At 40.5% G+C, this 14,926-nt stretch overlaps 1 protein-coding gene across 1 annotated transcript in view; it reads left to right on the top strand.

The window, feature by feature from the left end:
* Positions 1–10,772, top strand: part of LOC120806953 (serine/threonine-protein kinase 4-like) — a 41,330-nt gene extending 30,558 nt beyond the window's left edge. Inside the window, exons 10-11 of the mRNA XM_040158521.1 lie at positions 535–686; positions 9,411–10,772. Coding sequence (XP_040014455.1) covers positions 535–686; positions 9,411–9,569 — 311 coding nt within the window. The 3' untranslated portion in view covers positions 9,570–10,772. The remainder of the gene's footprint in view (positions 1–534; positions 687–9,410) is intronic.
* The last annotated feature ends 4,154 nt before the right edge of the window (positions 10,773–14,926 follow it).

Here is a 14,926-nt window from a genome sequence, read left to right as displayed (position 1 = left end):
TAAAAAATTCAAGAAGTCCAAGGGTAACGAGGGGAGCTTTTTTTAAAGGCACTCTATTTGTTTGAATTATTCTGTACCACATTATCTCAAAATAATATTCTATTATCTTGAACATTTTTTAAAAAAATGTCTTAACTCCTAATAAATAACTTCCATCGTTGCTAGCGACTGAGAACAATACTGTAGTTACAACCAGTATATCTTAAATGTTTGAATGCAGAGAGCATTTCGTTACCTCATCATGAGAAGCCAAATTAAACCAACCCAATATTTCAACCAAGCCTACATCCTCTTGCTAGGACAGCAGTGGGGGCCCATCTACTGGTGGGGCTACGCTTCAGTGGAACCGTTTGTCTCTTTGCCCAAGTTATATAAGTGAATATGCACAGTCTACTGCTGAATTTACCGTATGTAATGCCTTAAATTCCTCTTATGTGCGTGCATTTCTGTTCTAACATTAACCATAAACGTGGTTCAAAACAAATTACTGTGCATCTGCTGTCATAAAGCAAATGTTGGTGCTGTGTTTTACAGGGAGAGATGAGACGATGCAGCCAGCTAAGCCGTCCTTCCTGGAGTACTTTGAGCAGAAAGAGAAGGAGGCCAACAGTCATAACAACGGAGGAGGAAGAGGAGAAAACAATGCAGACAACCGCAAACTGCCCAGTGAAGGAGATCTCGAAGTGGTAAGTTAGAACTGACGTGTGTGTGTGTGTGTGTCAGATACTGTGAATTACTGAGCTGTAGAAGTGTGAATATGTTCATTGTGAAGTAAAGGTCTTCCTGTATTCCAGGAGAGGTGTTGCAGTTGTACCAGTTTTACTCTATACCGCGGTGATACATTCTGATGGTAAAAAGTTCCAGTATCGGCGTTACCGTGACTACCGTAGTTTTCAGAGGGCCCCGTGAACATGACACAGATTAGCCACAAGGTGGCTGCTTTTTAACAGTCAAACGGAGACGGAGACTACGTCTTCATTAAGTCTTAAATTTTGAAACGCAGTTTTCGTGTGAAAATGATTTGCACCTGCAGTTCCAGGTTTCTTTTGTAGAGACCTCTGTCCACAGGGAAACACCTAAACAACATGAAAACGGGTTCATCTCTTCTTCTTTTCAATGTCTAATAAGGAGCCGGACACAAAGAGCCCGGCTGACTAAATCGTTATTTTATGGTCACGACATCATCTGACAAAATAAACATAAAGAAAGCAGGTTAATGACAACGGCTGTGTGGCTATGAGATCTTAGACAGAAAGTTGTCTTCTTAACTCGTCTGGACAACTACAGACACAGCCAGTCACTCTGCTGAGCTTCAAGCCTGTTACAAAATCACCATAAATCCAGTCCATTAACCGCACATTAAACCAAGTAGGGCTCAATGGGCGAAGGCCAAGGAGGACACCAATATTGAAATAAAGGCACAAAAAGACCAGACTAATGTTTTCAAAAACATTTGACAGATAAGCCACAGTCTTTCTGGGGTAATGTTCTATGGACAGATGAAACCAAAGTAGTGGTCTTTTGGAATGAAACACACCAGTTTGATTATAGGTGACGAAATGAAGCCCATAGGGAAAACATGGTGGAGGTTCTATTAGGCTGTGGGGCTGCTTTGCTGCCTCTGGTGCTGGAGGCATTGAAAGTGTCAAAGGAATGAAATAAATAATAAATTAATAAATCATAATAATAATAAATAAAGGAAGGAATAAAGTTTTAAACTGGCAGCAATGACTCCTGACCTAAATCTGAAAAGCTAAAGCTGAGACGTGCCATAGCAAACGCCTGTAAACTTAAAAGAGCTTGAACGCATAGCAGTGGAATAGTGGCAGAAACTACCAGCAGACAGCTACAAGAAGCCTCTAGATGGCGACAAGAAGCTTTACGAGGCTGTCATCGTTGCCAAAGCTTCTGCAACCAAATATTAGTGAAGGATCTCAATAATTGTGTCTGGGGTACATTTTGTGTTTGTATTATTTTGCTATTACGCAATTTAAAAAAAAAAAATTATTTATTTATTTTTTGTTCAGTAACCTTGGACATTTTATTAAAATAAATTGGTTGTACAAAATTGGTTAATTTGTATTTTTCACTTAAGATATTCTAAATTCTGTATTTAAAATTCAGGGCTGCCAGTAATTTCAACCAGGACTGTACGTGGACTCGCTATTACCTCTGATCGCACTGTGTTGAAATCATTGCAGAAAAATGTGTGTTTCTGATGCGAGACAGAGTCTGAGCTGTGATAGGCAGTAAAAACAACGTGTAGCGCTGCTCTCCTTGACCATGGCTGCAGTTTGTGTCATGTTCTCTCTCTGTCTGGGTCTGTTAAGGTCAACAGCATCGTGGATCGGGTCGAATTATCCTCAGGTCTGTTCAGATCGGGTCTCCTGTGCACAGGGTCCTGGCCTTTAAAGACCTCCAATGTGTAAAGGAATTCAGAAATAATCTTAAATAATTGAAATCAAAGCCTTCTAAGGTATTAAGATCACGTTATTAAAGGTTTTTCAAGTTTTTCTGTCATTTCGTAAGTAATTTCCTCAGTTTTGTTGCCAAAAGTCGTGCTTAGAAATCATTGTGGGGTTGATGTTTATGCACCACCTTAGGTCGACAAACTTTGTTCTCAGATTTCTGAGTGCCTTTACACTTCAGGGCACTTAGCTGATGCCTCTGCGGAGAGCATATTACAGTGAGTTAGAAAGCTGCGGTTGTTTGTCTTGCTCGGGGACATTTAAGCAGGACAAATTGCTATTGCTGGAATTAAATATTAAATATGTGACCTTTAAATACAAGGTGGTTTCTCTTACCAGGCCACACCGCTTCCTGTTCAGCTGTAGATATTCAGAGGACACTGAAGCCTCTTCTTTCTCATCTGCTGCAAAGCACACTTGAAGGGGTTACCAGAACAATAAATCTGTTTCCCAGACAACTAGGTGACAATTTCTTGATATCTGTGATTGTTAAAAGAAGAAAATCTGAATTTTGCCAGCAGTGATTATTAGCAGGAGTCACGTACAGCTATAATTCTGTGAAATGTTGAATTGTGCGATGGCGTGTCAGCACGTGTGTGTTCGTATAGTGGGGGGAAATGCATGCGCGGCTTCATAACTGCAGAATGTGACGTGACGTATCTGTGTGTTTCTGCGTGTTTGTGTGTAGTGTTACATGCACCTATTGAGACCCAGATCTGTGCCAGTTTGCATTTGAGGATTGTTACGCTAACAGCCGGTGACAGGTAACCGCTGGCTGACCCTGATTTTCACCCTTGTTCTCCTGGATCGTTTAATACTTGAAGTGTTCACAGCGAAACACACAGGCCGTCCTCCCTCTCTCTCACACACACACACACACACACACACACAGCGTTGTTTTCAGTAGCCGTATCACTCATTGCTGTGACACCCACATACTCAAATGTAGTAGATGTCTCACACAAAGCGCATGATCATCTTCAGTAAGTAGATCATCTCACAGGGGCGTCAGTCAGGTAGCAGATATGGTCCAACTCAAAGTTCAGGTTCAGGGAGAAAGAGAAAAATAAAAAAGAGTTGTCTCTAACATTTACTACACTGTCCTCCGTCACTGTGATCAGTGAATATAAGCAATGTGCACTATTGTTATTTCAAGCCTTGTTTAAAATTTGCAACAAAAAAAACCAAAACAACAACAACGAAGAAGATACTTCATGTCATGCTTTGTTTTCCAAGGGCAGCTCATTCCTCTGGTTGAGCCAAGATGCGCTCAAAGCTCTTTAGAGTTACTGGAATAAGAGGTGAATCAATCTTTGCTACGTCAAAGATCAGTGATGGATTCACCATTAAAACTTTATGAAATACCAAAGTCATGTTTTCCACCGATCAGGATTCCTCCCCATGCTCTGTTATTCAATATTTGACCAATGGCCAAAAAGTCTATTTCAAAGATTAAACAGTTACAGTCTCATTACACTTTATGGACAAAACGTCTCGCTAATAACAGCTTTGAGGGGTATGTCTTATCCAGCACTTGATTGATTACAAAAGTGCATAATCAAATGATTAAGAATCATTTAGAGAACACTGCATTACAGTGAAAGCATCGGCCTTATTTTCCGGTCCTGGTACAAGTTCGACATCTTTTGGCGTTTTTAGCATTTAAAAAATGTACGTTTACTTCTGACACACACGGTTGAGTTAAGAGGAATTTGCCCCATTTTTACTGACACGGAGACACGGTGACAATTATCACAGTGACTCAGTGTTTACAGAGACGGCAGGACCTTGTAGCGTCTAGCAATGGAAGTACAACACAACATAAAGCGCGTATCTCTGTGCTTTACTGCACCGTTTAAGGTTTCAGGCAGTGAAAGTAAAGTCAAATATGAGGCTACACTTGAAGCCACAGATGCCGCTCGGGGGGATTTGTCGTTCCATTAGACTTGCAAATGTGAGGATAAAAAGCTAATTCCTTCCTGGATCTTTAATACTTTGAGGCAGCTTGTTGACAGCTTCATGCTGACTGTGTTTAATTTTAGATCTATCTACTCTGCTATTTTCGTATTTTGCTACCAGATGTTTTTTTAATGTCGTTATCTGGGACAGGAAGCCTATCGCATGTTGCCTGGTTGACAGCTCCATGAGTTTGTGGTTTACATATGCGTTTTTTTTGTTTTTGTTGTTGTTGTTTTTTTAGCTTAAGTTTAATTTTACTGTGTAAGGAGACCCCTACTGTATCTCCAGACTTTCTCAGGTAAATACCAGAGTTATAGTAATTGTATCAGTACAGTAGAAGTCCCAAATTGAGTCTCAGCAATTAATCACCCCTCTGGTTTAATATTTTTATATAAGGCTCATGTATGTCACATAGTATTTTAGACGTATATTTAGCTGCCTTGTCTTAATATTTACCATTTTATCTGTAGTTTTATCTTCGGCCAGTTAAGTGAAGTGACAAAGCAGCATACAACACGTGGTGGGAAAGCACTAACCTACGTTATTATTCATGAGAAGCAGACAGAGAACAACCAATCTCCCTCAATTGCTCCGTTCTGTCCTCGCCCCTTTTTTTCTATTTTTCTTCCCTTTATCTATTTTTCTTCGTACCTTATTGGTTTTCTTTTTTTCCATCTCTCATCCCTCCTTTCTTCCATCCTTTCTGTCTTCCCAGAATACATCTCAAGGAGTCCACAGTCTTATCAAACAGATCCTGACAGAAGGTTAAAATCTCAGGCTGCAGGTTCAAACCCGTCAGCAGTTAATGAGCCCATCATCACGCACCTGTTCTGTCCAGGTGTCCTTCAGTGTAATAGTGAAACTCTACATAAAGAGGGCACAGTGTGTGTGTGTTGGGTTTCCTGACAGTGGTTTTTAGTGGTCCATCCATAACACACAGTAGACTGCTGGTTTTCGTATTGACTTGGAAACCATCAACAGAACTTGTTCTGGAGACCACATTGGTTTAAATTTTGGTGAAATGGACTTGAGATTTAGACTGAAGGCAGATTTTTAGACATTTTTGGAGGCAATTTTTGAGCTTGTATTAAGCTTTTTTGGGTTTTGTTTTTTTGTCTCTCTGTTTCCAAACTATTCTTCACAATTTGCAAAGTTACTTCCATTCACTTTGAAGAAACTCCAGATATCTTCTTGTAACTGTTCATTTTCCTGAAATTACTGATTATAGCTACTTTTATTTAAATGATTAGGGTTGTGCAAGAAAAACAACAAAGGTACAGAGCGTGCATTCCTTCAGTTTGCATTCCCATATTCTCATATCTTCTTGGCTTGTATCACCACGCCTGTTCTCTTGTATCATTCCACTGAAAGAGTTATGTCTAGGGAAAAAGATCTGTTAAGGAAGACATTTACTATTTTTCCCCACTTAAAATAAAACCAAAGCCTCGTTGTTTATTCTACCTTTCATTTCTTTTACAGCCTCTAAGTGCTTCCAAGCTTTTCATTTTAATTTTTTTTTTTCAGAGATATTTCGGAGTTTAGCTCCGTCTTTTCTATTGGATCCGTGTTTGTGATAGAGGGAGTGAACATGAGAGCAAACCGTTTGTCGGCTGTTAGCTCAAATGCTAAATGTTTAATGACCTTAAGTGTTTTTCTGTTCTTTGCAAACAAAACATTGCAGCTACTACAGTCGGCTATAAATATTGTACTATAGTGGCAACAATTTTAAGAACATACATTGTCAGAAGGAATATTAATGCATTTCTTTCTTGGTCTTTTTGTTTTTATTGCCCCATTATGATGACCTTACCCTGATAAAGAAAAACCTCTCTTAAATCTATAATTCATAACTGTTTGCAAATTCTAAGGACAGCGGTGTTGACGAAGCCTGTACAGTCACTTTTGTGAAGGTGTTTCACCTTGTTTTTGTTGGTTTCCGGTCAAAATGTCTTCAACTGACCAGGTATGTTCAATCAATATGTTTATTGAAGAGATGGGTTTTGTAAACAGATGGGTGAGCCCCAGCAAAGCCAGAAAACATTTATTAGCAGCAGTTTTGAAGAGTTTTATGTGTTTAACCGCATTTGTTTAAAGGAATACTCCACAAAAAATTTGTCTTTTGAGTCTCAAACACTCAGCCATGTAGGTACGAAAGGTGGCTCTGAGGGGCTTGTAGCTTACTCCTTTGTGGACAACGGCAGTAGTCAGCGTTGATTCACGGGTGTTACAATGGATTTCAATGGACAGTTGGATCAAGAAAAACATATTTAGGGCTGCAGCTAACAGCGATTCCTAACTGGACGCGATGCGGACGAGCGAGCGAGCGAACATCAGATTATTTCAGTGTTTCCCAATGACGATGTCCTAACCTGCTCTGTGCTTCAGCAAACAGGCCGAGCGACGCGTCGCTCGTTTGAAATACCGCCCGGCCTGTTTGCCCCTGGCTCTGTTTCTACGAAAGTTTTGCACACTTGCTCCACCTGCAACCTGTTTTCATATGATGTTTTAGATTTAAATCTATGAATTTAAACCTGATTAGTGGCAAAGTGCTAGCTAGATTGTAAGGTGACTAACTGACAGTTAATAAACATCAGTCTTTATTACATGAGCCTATGTAGGCTCATTATATAATGAACCTGTATATTAGCTACAGTATGAGGCGGTGACGGTGCAACACAGGAATTTTATTTAGCTCCATTATGGAGAAAGTAGATTATGCTGCAGCAGTTGTTTGATTAGTTTCTCTGGATGTTTTAGTCCATTTTGATGTGTAAGTGGAGTATTCCTGCAAACAGTAAACTTAACTGATCACTGAGGGAATATTGAAAAAATTTGGATTTACAGTGAATGTTGCCCCAGGTCTCGGGCCAAAAACAATATGAGGGTTAAAAAATTATTTGAGGTATTCGCCCTCAGTATCCGTTTTACCTTGATCCTGGTGTAGTCCAGTTGCAAGACCTTCCATCCTCTCTTCGCCATTATCTGTCCAGCGGAGTAGGATGCCAGTGTTATTTTAGCTCCATTGATTGTGGGTAATAAATAGCCTGAGAGCGAAGTGCTGCTGGTAAAAGCCGAGAGGGGGAAATCCCCCGGGGAGAAGCTGAAGCAGGCACCAGGTCCCTATCTAGGGGCCTACAACAGAGAGATAGGGAGATTGAATAAATGTCAATAGCTGTAGCCTTTGAAAGCTACTAAAATAGATAACACTTATCAGACACCATGGTTATCAGTGTCATGCCTGAGATATTTTTAAGTTGTGGTGAAGTTTTTCTTAAGTATCCATTAATGGACTTGTTACCGATTGATCCCTGGGCTTCCAGTCATGAAATCCTCTATCTGCACAGGATTATATCAATAAGGAAGAGAAGTCGTTTTTACAGAGAGTAACTAGCTTCATATCCAGCCTTTTTAGGTGATATAAACTCTCCAACGGTTGAATAATAGACTTTTAAAGGGTTTGAAAAACTCCCAAACCTTTGAGGCAGTGAATCTGGGACCCGTTTGCAAGTGTAAATTTGAGGAAGTGACTCTGGAGTACACATGCAGCCAATAGCAGTAATGTTGAAGATCTTAGATGTGAAACAAGATGATGACAGCATAATTAAGGTCGTCTATGTCACTGAGTAATTGTTTGTCAAGCCATTGTTGGACCATTTCGACCTTCAAAGTTAATTCTTTACCTTGGAAACAGCAGTTGACAAAACACAGTCACTTTAAGGTCCATTCTGTAGCTTTACTGACGCTTTCCATCACAGTGCATGGTCTTCATCTTCAGATAGTTGAACCAGTTGTCACAGAATTGTAGATGTTCAGATTTCCATTTTTTTTTTTATCATCACTTGAAGGAATTTCCATCAACATTGGCTCAAATGCTTAAATTCATTCTCGACCTTGGAGACAGTAGTTGACAGAACAGTCACAACTCAAGGTCCATTTAGTAGGTGAGATTGTTATTATTTTGTGATTGTTAACTCAACAATATCTATTGGGTAAAAATTCTGGAGGCATCAAGTTGGCACATACACTCCCTGGCCGCTTTATTTGGAGCACCTCTACAATCTAATGCAATCCATTAAAAACAGCTCTGCCTCATATTTTACCTTTTGTGAAGCTATAATGGCCGTAGTTACTGGGTGTCGGACTGCACTACGTTATATTGAAATGTGTTTCTAATATTCTTCCTCCCTCGTGTTTGTAAATGAGGTGGGCAAAACACCACAAACGCCTCCCTGACAGTGTGAGTCAAAACAGAACATTGTCATCTCTGTGAAGGTGGAAATTATAGCTGAGCTGTTGTATTGGATTGAATTAGATTTTACAGGTAAAACCTATTAAAGTCATAAACCAGTTTGAATGACGACATAAATTAATAATTTAAGATTTTACTGGTGCAGGGATTTTTTTCCCATTTGTAATGTGTTAGAACTGTAACAATTAATCAATTAGTCGATTAAAAATTAATCTGCAACTACTTTAAAAATCAGTTTAGCGTTTTCGATCTTTATTCCAGTAAAAATGCCAAACATTTACTGGCTCCAGCTTCTCCAACGTGAAAATGTTCAGTTTTTCTCTGTTTCGTGAAACTGAATATCTTTGGGTTTTGGAGGCTTGGTTGGTTGAACAAAACAAGTAGATTGAAAAAGTGACCTTGGTCTTTGGAAATTGTAACAGGCGTTTTTCTTCTTTATCTGACATGTCATGGTCAAAATGATTAATCAATCTATTGAGAAAATCATCTGCAGAATAATCAATAATGAACATAATTGTTTGTTGCAGCCTTAGTGTGTCTACGCCTGGTTGGAGTTACAACATGAGCAGCTGAGTTTTGCGTGACTGGGGGTCACACTGTAGGTCAGCACTGGCCCCAGTCTAGCGACATTTTGAAGGGATAGTGGGGAGAAGACCAGACTGTGGCAGTGTGTCTGGTGGCTTCAGACAGGTAGGAGTATCAGTGCTGACCCAGCTTGATGTGTCTCTGTTTAGGTAAGCACGTGGTCGGTGGAGGAGCTGCGGATGAGACTCGCCTCTCTGGACCCTCAGATGGAGCAGGAGATCGAGGAGATCCATCAGCGCTACCAGGCCAAGAGACAGCCCATCATGGACGCCATCAAGGCCAAAAAACGACGGCAGCAGAACTTCTGAGAAGGACCCGCTGAGGCCTTTACAGCAACAACTGGATGTTTTATCTTTTTCCGCAGCAGTTCTGTGAAATGACACTCAGGCAGCGCTGTGGTTTCCTCTTCCTAGTGATAGGTCATGAGATGATGCAGGTTGGATGCGACGTCTTGATTTGGAAACCTCTGAGAAGACCTCTGACGATCATCACTTTGGATGTTGAAACTGCTGAGTTTGTTGAACTGTGACTTTATGTCAGAAGAACTTCCAAAGAGCTGTTCTCTGTTTGACAGAAGATTATTGACATTTATTGTGTCCATTTGATTTGAGATTCACTCTTCCCTCTGTTCCGCCTTTTTGAGATCATCTTTTGAGAACTTTTTTTTGTGTTTTTGGTTTTAGTGGTTGAAGACATGAAAGTGTCTGATTTTGATATCATCATCAGCTGATCTGGACTTTTTTTCCGATTTTTTTTTTCTTTTTTATTCTTTTTTTCTAGCTTGTACACTGTTCTCTGAAGCCACAGTGATGATTGTTAAAAATCCCCGCAGATCCCTTAATCCCTTAATTTACTTAATCGTGTGGTACATTATCATTTTAACTTCAGACCGTTACGCTTAGGTACGCTTCATTTGATTCCTCAGCTGTTTCCCATCATTGTCAGTAAACAATGATGCCGCTGGACTTTCCGATGTTTCCACACTGGACTGTGAAAGTCTAAGAAAGTATCGAGTCTAGAAATGAATCATTCCCTGCCCTTGAAAGTTTGTAAAATATGAAAAAAAGGGGTTAAAAATACAAGGGAAATTATTGGTTTGTTCCAGCACATGGCTGCTCTTTATGTAATAATATGTCGGTCGATACGGAGCTGCATTTTATAAACACAGATCAAATTTTCCAGAACCTTTGAAAAAGATCGCTGAATAATTAATGTGAACGAACCATGTATTTGCTACACTGTCATTCAAACTGAATTTGGCGAATAGCTAAAAGCAGAGGAGATCGACGTATTCACCCATAGTTGGACCGGCCATCGGGACCACCTGGACAAATCCCGGTGGACCGGTCGGTCTCTTGTTGAATTTCCCACCGCGTATTCATCATTTGGCAGGTGAGGGGAGCTGTACCTTTTCGGCGTTTTTTCACCCAGTTTTTGTTCATCAGGTTCCTCAGTTCATGAAAACTCAATTTAATACTTAAATTTGGTACGTCTTTTTACGTTTTCTATTTATACAGGGTGCTTTTTTTTTTTTTTTTTTTTTTTTTAATGTTCTGTTGCCTAAAAATAAAAATTGATGCTGAAATTTTTCTCACAGTTGTGCTTCGGCATGAAGCCAAACTGTACAAAATTCAACAAAGGGACAGAAAAATCGGCCTTTTCTATGTAGAGTATGTTATTTAAAAAAAAAAAAAAAAAAAGCTCAGTTAATGCAAAACGGTCAAAGACTGTTTTTTCTTTTAAAATCGCCTCATTCGCTCAACTTACACTTTACGCCTGGATGATGAGGATTTTTGGTTTCTTTTTTCATAATAATGTTTTACTAGGGCAGCTGGTGGAGATTAATACTGGTTTCATCCTCGTCTTCCACTTCATGGATCTAACTGGATGTTACAAGACTAGTTACGGACAAATATGTAGAATCCCCTGGTTGTTGATGAGTTGTTGTCAGTACGAGAAACATGACGATCCTAAAATGCAAGGAGCTCTGGATCTGACACGTTTGTTTGGTTTTTTTTTTTTTGGAAGAAGGAAGAAAAAGCACCAGAAAATAATGCGAGACACAAAAAAATAAATATATTTGGTAACACTTTACTCGAACCCTCCCATTTAGCGTTTATAATCACCATATAAACATGTAATAAATGGTCTATAACACACTATGATGTAGTTGTAAACAGAAATGAGGACTTTTTATAAGTCAAGAATTGTAACTACAAAGACGTATTTTATATCAGTTTTTTAACATATTGTCCTTCATTATCTGTTTACGCAAAAGAGTTACAGTTGTTAACAAGTACATTAATAAACACTTAGATCTACATGTAACGTTGCTATCGTCTGTTATAAGCCATTTATTACAGGCTTATATATTGCCTGTTAACGCTAACTACGGGGAGGCGGAAACAAAGTAATGATGTTCGTCGAATCTCCACGTTATTTTCAAATTATTTGGCCGTTTTCACTCTTCAGGTCTCCAAGTAATCACACTTTGGTCGACTTGGTCACAACCTATGTGCGGACGCCACTGCCGACGATGGTCGGCAGGTAGAAGCTACTTCGTTTAATGGGATCACGAGCCGAAAGGGTTGGGATCCACTGGCCTGGAGTTCTAATTGACCGACTGCTGGAAAAGCCGTCTGCACCAAAACGCTCGGAGGGGACGGGAATTTAATCTTCTCTTTGTGTAGCCACCCCCAGTGTTTATTTTGGGTTCTTATTTCGGTGTCCAGCACCTATTGTTTCTCCTAAGTCAGCTTTTTTTTTTTTATGGAACAGATTCAACAAAGCTTTTACTTTACTGGATTTATTAGTTTAATCTGGCACAGCGCACTCAGCAAGATTGAGTCCCCCGAGAAAGTGGCAAGAGGCCGCAGACTCGAGCTGGCGTGGACCCAGGTCTGATTCAACCTTACTTCTAACATTCCTCAGAGCAGCCCGGCCGCCTCTCGGTCATGTTTGAGGAACATCCAGCAATGAGGGACGATTTCTATTTTTCTACGTAGGTTTAGAGGTCACGCGCAGGTGAGCGGGGAGAAAAGTTTTAGTTTTGATCACGGAATGAAAACGAGCTTCTCAGGTCATGAAACTCCTCAGGGGTGTAAAATAACGACAGTAGTGACGAGAAATTCCTGTAGATAGTTTGAAGATCCTTCTCGCAAAGAGTCACGTCTGTACGTATGAGCAACGCTGGGCTGTATTCGTATGTCGTGAAGGGTTCCATGTAAAACGAGACACCTTTCAGTCACTTATTGCTTTACTCACTGAGCAGTTCTCAACAGAACAAGTCAAAATGGGGGTCGGATGTTTTTGGTTGAAACCCCTTCAGCTGGATTTGCTGTAGCTACAGTCCAGACCTCTGCTGTAGGAGTCTTTGTGTGCAGGACTCCCGTGTTTGTCTGTGAGATAACGGCTCATGAGCACAATTCATTTTTCGTTTTCTGTCGTGCGTTACAAGCCGAGCACAAAGGTATTTTTGTTCCTGCCTTATCTGTCTGTCGGATGCACTGCTGTTTTAGTCGATCAGGGATCTAAATGCAGAAACGGGTTTTGCTGACCTGATTTGGTCAAGTGAAACCGAGGAAAAAGGGAAAAGAAAAAAAAAAAGTGAAAATAATTGAGCTTGATTGTTATTGAATTTGATGCTTGAGCTATTTGCTGCTGGCAGAGCAGCTGCTCTGCTGCCGCAGAAGCGATGCATCAGGAATTAAGTCGTAATCACTGGAGAACGGAGACAGAAATTAAACTGTCGCTGATGTTGTGGCCAGTCTCAGCAGGAACCACTGTTTCTTCTCTTCCTCTTTATTCACGCAACTTTTAATGCTACATACGATTGTCTAAGCTTTAAACGCGTCCTTGTCGTTTATAAAGTGCTGACCAGTGAGGTCAGGGCAGGTTCTGTTTGTCGGGTCGTTGATGCTCGTAGTGTTCGTCGAAGGCCTGCGGGTGGGGCAGCACCACGGGACGGTCCGGACGGTCGGAAGCTCCGCGCACGGGGCTCACGACTCCGCTGCTTCCTGCTTCGTTTGAATTGGCAGTGAAGGTGGAGCATCGCTTAAACTTGTGCTCTGACTTTGGTCTCCTCAGGAAGACACGTCTGGAACGCAACCGACCGCGATGTGGTTTAATTTATTTCCTCGTTCCAGGTAAAGAGGACATTTCGGCAGCAGGCCCTGTTTTATTTAACGAGTCAATCGGTCACAATGTGTAAATCCTACTGAAACATATGCAGTGTATGGATTCATCATCTCTCAAGTGTTACCTCTGTTAAGGCTGCTCCAGGGTTTAATTTATTCATTTTCATAGTAAATCTTCAGCGGTTCCAGTATCAGGGGCTTTTTTTTACGTTCTACTTTTTTCTTGTGATACTTTTTTTGTTTTTTTTTCGTGTTTTATAATTCACGTGGTCTAATGTCGGCTCAGTTTTCCACCAGGAAATGTTCAGATATCGCCCGTCATGCCTCCATGTTGAACTGTGACACCTGCGAAGGTGAACGAATAAATGGACAGAGCAAAGAAAAGAGGAGGAAAGCAGCTTCTCGGCAGCGAGTAGAGCTTCAAACACGCCCCGGTTTTTCGCTGACCTGGTTTTTAGACGACTCACGCTGATTGTTGAGAACCCAGAAGTTTTCACTGCCTTGTTTCTCGAACCCCCTTTTTTTTCAGGCGCGTAGGGGTCTGCTGTGGACCCGTGTCCTCTGAGCTCTTGCTCGTGTTTTGCACACTTGCTGTATGATGCCTGATGTGATGTTCACAAGAAGTTTCTGAAGCGCATCTGCCTTAAAGTTCGCAGCGGAAGTCACGCAAACTGTATGTTAGAGATCCCTGATGTTTGTTCTGTGTATTTTGTTTGGTTTTGTTTTTAATTGTCTAATAAAGAAACAAATAAAAACAAAGGAAACATGAGACTCTTGTGTCTTTTTTTTCCCAAAGAACTTGTGTCTTTCTTCTTTTTCTTGAAGAAGAACGACACGAGAAAGTTAGTTATGGGTTTGATTATCGACATTTGTGATTTTCCATCATCTGGTTACTGGTTTTTTGTTTTTATTGTTGTTTTAAGGCTGTAGAAGTACTCAAGTAAAAGTCATAAATTGAAAGTGTATTAATAACGAAATGTGTTTCAGAAGTCACAGTAAAAGCGGAGAATGTCCCTTTTGAGTGTCATGATACGATATATTCTGTCACTGCATTCTTACTACAGATACATTCATGTGTAAGTAGCATTTTACTGTTGCCGTTCATGGAGGTGAAGCCTTTTTTAATACTTTAAATACTGTTGGATTTTAAAATCTTAATTTGTACAGTAACTAGTTTAACAAGTTAAAAATAAATGTGGTGGAGTAAAAAAATACAATATTACTCTGAAAGGCAGTGGATTCAGTAAAAAGTTAAATCGTTCAACCACCTCCGATTTGTACAAAGTGCTTATTAGCAAAGCTTCCAGTAGTTAATTATTTCTATGATATGCTTCGGTTCTCACATTTCCCTCTCTGTGTTTTCACTGGTTCCTCCTCTGCCTCGCGCCGCCTTCATGCTCGGCCTTGACCGGGGGGACGGAGCGACCGAGCTCGCTGCCGTCTAGACTCTCTGAAGAACTTCTCCTGTCCCGTCGCATCCGTCGGGAACGCTGGAACTTTTGGAGGCACGGCTCGTTCCCCGTTTTTCT

Source organism: Xiphias gladius, chromosome 21, assembly GCF_016859285.1.
Source record: "Xiphias gladius isolate SHS-SW01 ecotype Sanya breed wild chromosome 21, ASM1685928v1, whole genome shotgun sequence".
NCBI lineage: Eukaryota > Metazoa > Chordata > Actinopteri > Istiophoriformes > Xiphiidae > Xiphias > Xiphias gladius.
Note: the sequence above shows the minus strand (reverse complement) of the source record. Positions and strands in the feature narration are given on the sequence as shown.